At 35.2% G+C, this 13,010-nt stretch overlaps 1 protein-coding gene across 1 annotated transcript in view; it reads right to left on the bottom strand.

The window, feature by feature from the left end:
- Nucleotides 1-2,045: 2,045 nt before the first annotated feature.
- The window catches only part of si:dkey-183c6.8 (protein O-GlcNAcase), a 29,326-nt gene continuing 18,361 nt past the window's right edge, over nt 2,046-13,010 (bottom strand). Inside the window, exons 12-17 of the mRNA XM_038269270.1 lie at nt 10,684-10,769; nt 10,453-10,557; nt 9,087-9,178; nt 8,308-8,497; nt 5,997-6,156; nt 2,046-4,690 (exon numbers count right to left, since the gene is read on the bottom strand). Of these exons, the coding sequence (XP_038125198.1) occupies nt 4,554-4,690; nt 5,997-6,156; nt 8,308-8,497; nt 9,087-9,178; nt 10,453-10,557; nt 10,684-10,769 (770 nt within the window). The 3' untranslated portion in view covers nt 2,046-4,553. The remainder of the gene's footprint in view (nt 4,691-5,996; nt 6,157-8,307; nt 8,498-9,086; nt 9,179-10,452; nt 10,558-10,683; nt 10,770-13,010) is intronic.

Below are 13,010 nucleotides of genomic sequence, written 5' to 3'. Positions count from 1 at the left end.
TTGGCTTTGAGAGCAGTGAGCAGGGCGGTGAGCAGCGTTCGGCTAACACTGATGTCCACCAGCTCAGGAAGTGCATCCAGACACTCCATTTTTTTTTTTATTCATAGACAGATTAGAGTGCGCTTCCTTGAACAAAACAAACAACAAAAAAACATTTCTCTGAAATTCATTAGTAATGTGCTGGATGCAGGTAGAAGAAAGCTAAGTTCAAAGAAAAAAACATGGAGGCCCCCAAATTAAAAATAATAAGGTATAACTCAACACATTTCCAAATTACAGTATATATTACTTTATCTTCAGCAATATATGGTGATATTCAGGAGAAAACGACAAATTGTGCACATTTTTCTGTGTTGTGTTTTTCCTCAGTGCTTATCCTTAAGCAAATGGAAAAGGTATCTCGAATAAAAAAAAATATATATTTTAATCACATTAAAACAAGATTGTTTATAATCTAAGTTCATATCTAAAGATCTCAACTAGTAATGTCAGTCGAAAAGCCAAACTGAATTCAGGAGTAATGTTTTTCCAAGTAGCTCTATGTAGGCAATCAGTGTCAGCTTGGAACTGTTAAATATACATTGTTTAATTCTCTTTTTTACAGAAAAGTGATTATCTTTATTTTGAATATCCATATACTGAATACGGACATAATTTTTATAATTGTAAAAAATAGTATTGAAATGTAATCATTTGTTTGCAATGCTTCTGTTTATGCAGTCTTGTTCACTGCATACAGTAAACTTAATTTCTGTTGCTATTATTTATTGGACTTTACTAATTTTATGCAAGGTTTTCAGTAATTTTTTTAAATAAGGAAAATACCCCCCAGAACACAGAAATATTTGAACAGACACAACCATCTTTTATTTTTAATTTACATCATGCATTTTATTTATGGCGCTTTATCTATGTTATTCAATCACAACCATCTTTTTATTATTTTAAAGCACCTCGCAAGATTTTTTTTAAGAACGGAAGTACAAAAGTACCTTTTAGTCCACAGAACAGAACCTTTAAAAAACAAATGTTTGCACAAATAGCTGTGTACAGAATGTTTCCATTCAAAAACAAAGAAAACAAAGTAACATTCAATATGCTTTAAGGACTGTGACTGTGTTTGTGCTTCTTTTGGGTGATTTGAGTATGTGTATGTGTGTGTGAACGCTCCGTTTACGCCTCGCTGGGGCTCAGAATGAAGGCAGAATTACACAGCCGTCACAGCTCAATGATTTAATAACACTGGAGCATCTGCCTTAAAGTCACACCTTTTACTCATTGGCACTGTTTAAGTAAAAGGCATTATTGTAAGTGGCATAAAATAAGGAAGATGAATCGTAAAAAAAGAAAAATGCTGAATCGAGTGTAAACCTTATAGAGTGATCACAAATATATTGCATTTTCACTTTTTTTATTATCTATTCTAATGAGTTCAGACATGCAAATATGTATTTTTTTTTTCTTAAATCCCCCTGTGTTCTTACAATTGTAATGATGGATAAATGCCCTAAAAGGAAATCTTCATGTATGTTAATACAGGTAAGCGGCTACCGTTGCAGTTTTCATTGCATTAGTTTTAGTGTGAATAACCTGCTTGGTAGAAAAGCAACACAAAGTTATGTTTCTCATGCATGTAAACATTCATCTGATCTAGAAAAATAGTAAACATTAATGTCCTTTGAAAGGTTTTGAGGTTGTCATACATGGTACTAATCTAACAAAATATGAATAGCAATAATGAGAATGAATGAAATTAACGAGTATCTCGTTCACATCAAATCACGATATGTTTGTTGGTTTTTTTTTTATCTAGCCTTGGTGAATTGTGTCTCATGATCTGTGCAGATGCTTCTACAACTAGCTGAGCGTGCACATATGTTTGTATAAAAATGATATAACCTGCTTTTCATGTGCAGTTGTGCTTGAAAGTTTACATTCCCATTAAAGACAGAAAAAAATCAGTGCCAGGAAAATGAATCTTCTTTTTTGACAAAAAATCTAGATCAATATTTAATTTTACTAAATATTTTTTTTTTTTTATGTATTATTATATATTCAGCTTTGTGTTATTTGAATTACCGGTGTGAATTCATATTTTTTCTTTAATGGGAAGCTATTTAAACTTTCAAGCACAACTGTTTATTAATTACTTTTATAGTTTAAACGATTTGCCATAGATTCCACTGAACTAGTAGGAAGTTAACAGTCTGGAGCACAATCCAAAGGGTTTTTGTCAAAAGCATCAGTAACTGTAAACAAGAGCTTGAACAGTAGGATGTTCCACGCGAACATAAATGCTTGACTATTCAAGTTCACAAAAAAACAGTACATTAAAACAACTAGAAAGCCCAGTTAAATTAGAAATTTAAGATAGAATTGTTACCTGCATGACATTAAAATTCTTGTTTTTAATGTCATGCAAAAGTTAGTGCTTACTAACTGGTTATTAACCTTGTGTTTCCTTAGTTTGATGCTAAGCAGGTTTTCCTCAATAAATTTTTTCTTTTTTGTCTTGTGCTCGTTTTCTTTTGAAATGAAAACCAAGAAAGCAGTTAAGTTCACCCAGAGTAGGAAAAAAAAAAAAAAAAGATTGCTGCAACAGGTCTGCATCTCACCCTTTTGTTGAGATGCACCCAATGTTGTTAGATGCTGCTTGTAAATTATAAATTATTGTTACATTTATAAAATGTAATAAAATTCCTTAGATTTTATATTGTGACCTTATTTTAAACACTTGTTTACAACAAAGCATGACAAAAACTTTAAAGGCCGTTTCAGAAGAATTCCCCAGTTTTTTTTTCTAAACACATAATGGTCATACATGTAGTGCTTTACATATGTAAAAAAAAATTGCCACAGGGCCACAGTGCAAAAAAATTACACGGTGGTACTAAAGGTAAATTGGGGTTTCAATTAGGGCTGAAACTAATGAATATTTTGCAAATCGATTAATCTTATTTGATCTATTAATAATTGGATAGCCAAAGCTTCTTTAAAGATTTTTTTTTTAAATTAAACAAGTGAAACTAAAACTTTTCCACTTGAGTTTTGTATAAAGCATATTGACAGATGAAAACATATTTTTTTTATCTTAAAATGTTTATTTATTTACAATTTTGAGATTACTTCTCTAACTAGGTTGTTCTGTCAGCTAAAAGGCATATTTTAGAGTCTTCATACTTCATTTAATGATTAATCAATTGCTAAATTAGTTAACAATAATTTCAATAATTGATTAATCAGATTAATTGTTTAAACCCTAGTTTCAATATTCCTGCGTTTCAGGATTTTCTGCATGTCTTAAAGGGCGATGTATTTTTCTTCCTTTAAAAGGGTTGCAATGAAATAGAATTGGATGTGATTTCAGCGGCCCAAACAGATCTGCACCAGCATCTAAAAGATAAGGAAACTGATTTTTTTCTCCGTTACTTTTAAGACCTAATTTTAGATGCTCAGTTGTGTTTTTAATCATTCAAATTTGGATAGGTGATTGATAAAACATATTTCAGTGGTGTGACAAACTGAGAAAACACATGTTTTGCTTTACATGAATTGGGTTTTTAAATGAAGGGGAACAGTTTTTAAAAATATTATAGCAGCTCCTTAAAGAATGTTTGAAACCTAAAGAATATTTCATATTTTATAAATGGCTTAATTATCCTAGGGTTCATGCCTGTATTAAAATGTAAAGACATCAGAACATTTTTGATCACCTGATCAAGCTTCCTATTCAAGCTTTAGGATTTCTTAAATACCCTTTACATTGGGTAATAAGCAGTTTTATTTCCTGCAAGTCTCTACTTTTTAAATTTTTTGTGCAACAACTCTTGTTGTTTTTAAGTGATGTATAAGCCATAGTCAGTTTAGAACATGCAGTGCTTTCCATTTATCTGAGGGCAACCGGATGGCATCTATATCAATCTCTTTAATGCTTTATTGAACATTTTGAGATTTCCAATTGCTTGGCAGATAGGTCATATTTTCTATCACTTATGTAAATAAATCAAAATTATTTGAGTTATCTAAAATATCTCATAAAGCTGAAGAAGGACTTTCTATTTGGCATTATCTCAATGAGTTTAGAGATTCTAAACGATTTTAGTTAAAGTCCAGGATTTCTCCTATTTTGATTTTTTTAGGGGTGGTAAATCATAAATATATTGGCAGATTTTAAACCAGTTGACTTAAAAGGTTGACAATTTGCAAATTTCAGAATGGGGCTTCAAACAAGAAACAATTCCCAGTTGTTAAAGCAATATCCAGTTGAAAACAAGTGTAATAGCCTTGAGAGAAACAAACAGTTCTTTTTTCTAACTTTTAAAATGGTTATGTCTAGGGAAGTGACTCTTTAGATCGACTGAACAAGGTGACATTAATGGCAGCAAGTCAACATTTTGTTAAAACAAGCATTAAGACTCCCTCAAGAAAATAATTTTGGTGGTATACCTAACCATGCACTTTATGTGAGAAGCTCATCAATGTTCATGTATCTCAAAGGAGTTTTAATTTCTTATTAAGGGATGGCTTGTGTGACTTTCTGTATGTTGTGGGTCTCAGAGCAGCCTTCCGAGAACCACCCCCTCTCTGCTCCTGGCTTCTCCTCTGAGGATCTCCAGGAAACCCAGTTTGGTTAGAAATTCCAGCCTCTGATGATCCGTGGGCTGCACCTCACAGAAGACACCCTGAGAACCTGCATACGAGCACAAACAGGAAACATCCATCAGTCCTTTCCTTGTGTTTTCAATGACTGCAGAATAAAAGAAAGAAAGAAGAATTGTCTGTTTCTCAAACAAAGTGATATGCAGAATGTTATTAACAGTGCATAGAAAAGAAGAACATTGAGGGGGAAAAATGACTGATGATGATGATTTGATGTTTATTCTCTTTTTACAAATGAAAATGAAAAAATTATGTTTTGCATTAGTGGCAAGGTGCTGCCTCATATCACCAAATATGTTTCTTTTAGCAGCTAATCTAAACAGGTACAGCAACTGTTCATAATGTAGCAAATGTCTAAGTTGTGATCCCGAATATTTTTTTAACGATTAAAAATTCTCTTTGTTTAGCTCTCAGCGCAGCAATGATTTGGCATGAAATGAACAACTCCCACATGGGGAGAGGTGTCCTCATTTTCAAAACAGGTGTTATCAGTGCAAATAACTTTATTGTGTGAAATCTTTCAATAAACATTTGTTAACTTTTACTCTGTTTCCGTGGTGTTCTGCATTTGGGTTGAGCTCCTTAGACCCAACATAGTTGTTTTCTTCCGTTGGGAGAAAACAACTATGTTTTTTTTCTTGCTTAAGAAATTATTTAATCATATATACAGTATATTCCTATGTTTGACTTTGAAAGGCCGAAAAAAGTATGATAAAGCAGCTTTACAGTTAGGTGAGACAGTAAGCACAAAACTACTTGGCTGTCAATCTAAATTAGCTATATATACAGGGAATTTAAAGGTATAGTGTAGGGTGTTCCGGGTGGATCATCAAAATAAGTGGCCCTCCTAATTGTCAATCATCCTGGTAATATGTTTATGTAAGGTCGTCCTCTGTGTTCTTCCCCATTTTCACTTACCAATAGTGAGTCTGACATAGAAAAATTGCAAACCTTCTTTTGGTAAGTAAGCTTGTATGACCGATGCAAACAGCGACTAGGAGTTCCTTCTCAGGAGCGCGTACAGGGTCGTACGTGTGGATTTTTTTTTTACTGGGGAGGGCAAGTCTTTTCAAAATATTTTAATTGAACTTTTTTTTTTTTCCTATGCTCACCATAAAAAGCTCTTTAAATAATCAAAAGAATAAAAAAATGACACTACAAACCACAAAAGAAAAAATTCAGAAAAGTTCAACTTGTATGCAAACTTTAATAGGGTACTAAACATTAAAGGCATTAAAAAAACCAGCAAGATAAGACATTTTGTAGATATCTAAAGAGAATAACATATTCCCATTTAAAAAACATGAGAAACAGATTGCATCCCACTGTGAGCTCACCGTTGGCTTTGAGAGCAGTGAGCAGGGCGGTGAGCAGCGTTCGGCTAACACTGATGTCCACCAGCTCAGGAAGTGCATCCAGACGTAGTTGGGAGGGGAAGTGATAGAGGAGCGAATCTGGGTACTCACCCTGGTCCTCCTCCATCAGTTGGACCAGTTCCTGCTCAGAGAAAAGCAAACATTCATTTCAGTTAAAAATGTTACTATACGTTATCACTTTATTTATAGAGAAATTAACTGATTTTGTAATTCCTTGTTTTTTTATTTGCTTGATTAGTTTGTAAAGATCTCTAAGACAGCTCAGATGTTGCTCCCTCAGCAGATGATGTTAGATACTCTAAGATCACTCTCTACATAAAACTACAGAAAATAAAAGGCATTTTACTGCAAACAGAAACTAAGCTTCTTTAAGAAGTGCACTTTGCTCTGTCACTCTTTATGGATGCCTTCATAGATGCGTCTCCAGCCAAGTGAAGTCCGGCTGAACACTGATATATTGATAATCCACCACCTGCACTTCTTTTCCAATAATTATAATAGCATATTCTTCTGAAACCTAATTCTTCTGAAATCTAGAATGGGCTTTTTTATCCCCATACATTATAAGATAATTATTTCCACATTATGGCACAGACTGGTCCACCTCCCTGTACGTGGCTTCTTTCCAATGCACCCTATGTCTATTTCCGATGCACCCCTGCAGAGCCATCTATTTCTGTAGATGACAAGACTGTCTAGCATGAGCGTAGGTTTGATTTCAACTTTAGTAGGGACACTATTGTTCTAAGTTTTATTGTTCAGATGTCATTCATCCTATTCAAACATATGCATACTCTTTTTCTTTTTTATGCTTGACGTGAGCATCAGGGTCCATATCGTACTTGCCAAATTAACACTCATGCACGCAATCACCAGACGTTGGAAGTAAATCATGTCATCTTTTCAATATCTTTTCAGACAATTTTTGCTTGGTGGGAAATAATATGGACGAGAACTAAAAAAGGCTTAAACATCTGGGATCCAGAGACCAAATGTCCTGGATCACACCATCTGTTGTTCACAAGCACTGCTAACCCATTCCATTGCTTTTACAGCCTTTTTAATATGTCTTGCCTAGCATATGATCCCACAGCCATGTTTCTATAAAACACAAAACTGCAATACTGAAAATCTGCCTGGATCGTTGCTAAGCCTTGGAGTTCTTCAAACTAGTTTGGTAAAGATCAATACCCATAATGGGCAATGGAATCGATGCCTTGAATTTCCTCCATCTATTTGTTCTAATTCCATCTGCTGTGCATAGTCAGCACCTCCATTTCAACTCATGTGGGGACTTGCAGAAGTACTTAAAAGTATTAATTCAGCTTTTATGATTTTAAACAGCTGTTATGTTATGTAATGCATCATAACATAATAAAAAGATGTCAGCAAAAATCCTTTCAGCAACACAGCATACAACACACAGAGGAGAAAAACGTCAGGAAGAAAAGAAAATCTGAACAAGAATATCAGAAAAAACTAGTAGAGCTACTCCAGTCTTCTATCCCCTAGAGCGGTACAATTCTTGAATTATATACATAAGATATACAGGTTTACATTTTTATTGTTTATTTTATTATGCAAAATGTTGACTAATCAGTCAACATTTTGCATAATATGTGAAAGAAAATGTAAAAATTATCTTTATTACACTGAAGCCCATGAAAAAGTTAATTATTTGATCTAGAAAGAGCAAACAAAAAAATGATTTAATAGTAACTGATATCTATTCATCAGTATAAGTTAAGTATAAATTATCCTGCAGCTTGTCTGCTAGTTCAGGCATATGTAAATCAAGATTTTCAAAAAACCCTCTTAAAATTGATCCTATGCCGGAGGGTTTTCCCACCTTTGTGTAAGGTGCATCAGAAGTTTGGAATGCAACACAACAGGTTAGAAATGCCTTTCTTATTTTCTGCCATTCAACATTAAAATAATTATCTGGAAGGAAAAAAAATAATTTCTGCCTTCTGATACAAGTCAAACATTGAAATGATTACATGCCAAAGCAAAATGTCTGACATACACCTTGACTCACTGAGCCCAACGAAAATCGCAAATCATATTTTTGCTCTGCTAAAATTGCTTACTACCGCACCGTCTGCACAATTTATGCTTCAACTACATGTTAACAGCAGGTAGCCAACACAAAACAATTGTGTTCATGACCGCTTGATTCCTTGGTAGGATCCAAACACATAGCGTGCTACGTTTGTTAGAATGAAACAGACACAAGTACAGTAGCTCCTCCACCTAATTTCAACATATTTACCAATGTGTTTGAGTGTGTGCCGTTCCCTTTAGGTGGGTATTTATCTCTCATGGCAGGAATCCAGCTGCCCTGGCATCGCTTAGCAAAGGAGCGGACATCTAAGATGCCAAGCACACAGCCACAAATGCCTAGCTCATCTTCCAAGATGAAGCTGTACTCAGGGCTCAGTGCCAGACATGGACCAAGACACCTATAGGTGGTAAGAAAAAGAAAATATATTATTAAAGCAAGGTTATTGTTCTCCTTATAAGGTGAAATGGTTCAGTCAAGTGGTAACAGAATTAGTAAATCACCCAATCACATGGCAGCATTTCTATACATTCAGAGATCCAGGTTTTTAGCTGACTCAGGTTTCAAGAAAAAACAAAGAGAATTAAGAGATTTTAAAATAAGCCGTGCGTATTGGTGGCAGACAGCCTGGTCTTAAAATTTCAGACACTGCGTAGTGAGTAAGTTTGTTAAACAGAACCACCTCTCAGGATTACATATAATGGTCTGAAATAAAGGAAATATCCAACAAGAGCCAAACCTTTAAATGAAAATGTGGACTTATTGTCAGATATTAGATAAGAACAACTGTATAGGTCATTTAAGAGAACTTAAATTACCACTACAATCATCAATCGAGGCACAGTATGCAGAATGCCATTTCTAAATTTGCAACACATCATATTTGTGTAACCTAAAAAAGAAGAAGCTGGTCAGTGTAAGCAAATCACACTAATAAAAGTCTTGATTCTTAATCTTTGTCACTGTTTAACATAAATAAGGTGACAAACCTGTCCCCGATTACATCAGGGTGAGCCATAGAGGACTCTTGTCCACCTTGAGTCCTCAGGTGAAGCTGGCGGACCATGCGATACAGCTCCACCTACAAGCATGTCAATCAAAATGTAATCACTACCATTTCTGACCGGTTTGATATTAGATTTTAGAAATAAAGCTTTTTTTAAGGCCTATGCTGAAACAGATTATTTTGAATCCGTCAAACCTTTCCCTAGAATGCACCACCAATTTTGAGGCAGGTTCTTTAGGCAGATTTTGCTTTCTCTTCCTCTATTTACATGATAAAAACAAAACGGAAACAACTGCTTCACAGGTCTCAGATTAAAAACACAACCTGTTTTATTCAAGGTACTAATTAGATTAAACATAGCAGTCAACAGATTGTGTTCTGTTGACCTTTCAAACACTTCCTTTCATAAAACTGGTGGATGAAAAAATTAACTATGTGTCACTATATTATTTAGGAAGTGGATACAGACGTTTTGAAGGACTGGTCCAGTGTATCCTATGTAGCCTTGGGTAACCCGTTATTCATTTTGAGTCCAAGCAAGCCGGCGGCTCCGTGCTCAGTGGAAAAAAGGGAAACCAACCAATCTAATTTGGTAGTGTTTTTTAACAATCTATATTGGTAAAAGGGCAACCCAATACAAACTGGTCAAATTGGCCAAAACACTGGTTAAGCAGTATAGCAACTTTCCATCGTTTAAACCTGGTCTTGAAAAACCAATGGATTGGTGAGCTAAGTGTTACAGCAGACGCCATTTGAAAGAACACCTCTACTTCAGTAAGCAATACTATTAAATACTTATTATTACAACTGAAACAGTGGCCTCTGATCATTTTATTGTTTAATCTACCCAAAATTCTTTTAACCACCTAGATTAGCTATAAAAACAACCAATCTATTATTAGAATATATCCAAACTCTATCCAACTCACCGTAACACTCCTACAAACTCCCACATTATGACTAAATACTAAGGCTGTTTAAATGCCTGTGGAAGTTCGTGGGCGAGCTGAACCACATCCCAAAGTGGTCACATGGTATGGCACAGTGAGGCTTCGGATGTCATCAATTTTGGTCCCTCCCCTAAATGAAGCAAGCCTCAATACACGCTTTGCGGAAACGCCCCCTCCACTACTCAACATACGCCTCGAAGACTTGGTTCATCCCATAACATTACTAGTTTAAGACAAACCAGTATTTCCAACAACCAGCAGGTCAAAGCTTTACCAATTCAGAGATCTAAATTCTGCAATAAAAAACTCAGCTTTTTTACATATTTAACCAAAGTATATTAAGTGGATGACTTGAGTTTAATGTATGCTTAGTTGTAAAAATTGTTAATTATCTCTTACCTTGTCTTTGCTGTGATAGGGCCTGATGTTGTAAAGACGAGAGGTAGGAAAGAGAGGAGGGGGATGAGTGAAAAGTTCACTGCTGCTGCCTACCGGTAGGAGCATCTGATTAAACAAGTACAAACACAAATCCAACAACTGGATGAGTTTCATGACTGAATTTGACAAAGATAAAGTGGGAAAGACTATGCAGTAGAGGTAGACATAAAAGGATGAAAACATTTAAGCTACCTGCACCTCCCCTGACACTCCCCCTTTGAACACCCAAGGCTCTGAGTCCACTCCCAGCTGGTCTGCTCCTGTGGTCTTCCCACACCCTGTCACATCCAAGAAGAAAGGGTCTATTTATCATCAAAGGTTAGTGGAAACAGAACCCTTATGGTGTTCTTATGATGGTACTCAAACCAGGTTAGTGGAATTATGACCAAAAAGTAATTTTTTTGTCTCATCTGACTACATGACTTTCTCCCATTACATCTCTGGATCATCCAAGAGGTCACTGACAATCTTAAGACGGGCCTTTACATGTGCTTGTATAAGCAAAGGAACCTTCCATGCCATGCATGAATCGCAACTATGATATCTTGGTGTATTACAAACAATAAGCCTGGAAACGGTGGTCCCAGTACTTTTCAGGTCATTGACCAGCTCTTCCCGTGTAGTTCTGGACTCATTTCTCACCTTTCGTAGGATCGCGGCGACCCCACGAGATAAGATCTTGCAAGGAGCCCCAGACCGAGGGAGATTGACAATCCTGTTTAGCTTCTTCCATTTTTTTTAATAATTGTACCAACAGTAGACCTTTTTTCACCAAGCTGCTTGCCAATTTACCCAAAATCCCATCCAGCCTTTTGGATGTGTACAATTTTATCTCTAGAGTCTTTTGACAACTCTTTGGTCTTGGCCATGTTAGTAGTTGGATTCTCATATATGGTATGGGGTGGACAGGTGTCTCTATGCAACTCACTACCTCAAACAGGTGCATCTAATTCAGGATGATAAATTAAGTGGAGGTGGACATTTTCAAGTCAATAACAGGTCTTAGAGGGTCAGAATTCTAGCTAATAAGTACAGTAGGAGTTGAAATACTTATTCACAGCTGTATCATACAAATATATAGTTTAAAAAATCAAATATTGTGCTCTCTGGATTTTTTATTTTTTTATTTTGTCTCTCACAGTTGACATGAACCTACAATGACAATTTCAGATTCCAGAAAACTTGCAAAATAGCAGGGTGTTCAAATACTTATTAATCGTAATTGTTTCAATTTCTACTCCTTACATTTTAAAAATAGATTCAGTTTTGTTTCATTTAAGCTCCATTTCATTATGGCCTGTTGGTACTGAAAGAAAAATAAAAATCATTAAAATAATTTGTTTCATGTGGACTGTAAATTTCTTTGTGGTTGAACTCGATACTGCTCCAACTTGTTCGACACATACCAAAATATTTTCAAGATGAAGCAAACTTAAATTTGACACTGTTGCCATTAGCTAAGAAGATTAAGTATAAGGAAGTTATCATCCAAAAATCATTGAAAAATGTTTCTTTAATAGGCTAGTTGAGTAAAATTTGTGTCCTTAACCTTTTTGTCCTGCATTACTCTTACTTTTATCATTTTAATAGTTAAAAAAATCATACTTTCACATTTTTACTTTAGTAAAAAGCTTTAGTTGAGTTCTACAAAACTGTTTTTAAACAGTAGGATGTATACTTCTACTTGAGTAACAAACATTAATACTTTTGACCCCTCTGCTGTGCAGTGACTGTAAAACCCAAGTAAACTGCCTGTGTAAATTCTAAGTCATCAGGGTCATGGCAACCAAAACAGGCAACTGGGCTTTTGCTAATTTCTTTTAAGTTTTGACACCTATCCAGGAGTCTAAGTCAATGATGTTGGCTCACACAAAGTCTAGTTGGAGTTAATAGGATGGAGGACTAGCCCCTTGCACACATTTCAAATCAGATCCTAATGAAATAGCCAACCTTTGTTCTTCTGTATTATTGGAGCGTTTTGTTGTGTCTCGGCTTTGTGATTTGTCTTTTCAATCATAATGGGAGTGCTTATGTAACTTCTTGGCAATGAGTTCCATGACTAAATGTAAATGCTTCAAAGCTGAAACCACTATCCTCCCTTTCTATTGAGAAATGCCTTTTCTATTTTCACAAAATGGCTTCCTTGACCCCTCTTTCAAACCATTAGTTAAAAAGTCCAACAAACCAGATTAAATATTTTTTTGTGCTTTATTTGTTATCAGCTTCTAAGTCCTCTTTACTACTGAGGGGAATGCAATTAATGTGCAGCACAGTGATTGGGTTGTATGGCTGTGCTATTAATGTGTAACTTGCATAAATATGCAGTTTAAGCGTAAAAATGTCGCCACCATGTTTGACTTTTCCATGAGGCTTTTTTTTAATCTTTTCGTATTCCTCTTCATATTTCTACCCTTCTTTATTTGTTCCTCACAGCAGAAATACAGCGCTGTCCCTTCTGCGCTAATTATTATTATAATAATTAAAGTTCGAATGAAGAGTGGCTAACTGCACGAGCTGCA

This window comes from Cyprinodon tularosa, unplaced genomic scaffold (genome assembly GCF_016077235.1).
Source record: "Cyprinodon tularosa strain WSP-4 unplaced genomic scaffold, ASM1607723v1 ctg1194, whole genome shotgun sequence".
Lineage (NCBI taxonomy): Eukaryota > Metazoa > Chordata > Actinopteri > Cyprinodontiformes > Cyprinodontidae > Cyprinodon > Cyprinodon tularosa.
Note: the sequence above shows the minus strand (reverse complement) of the source record. Positions and strands in the feature narration are given on the sequence as shown.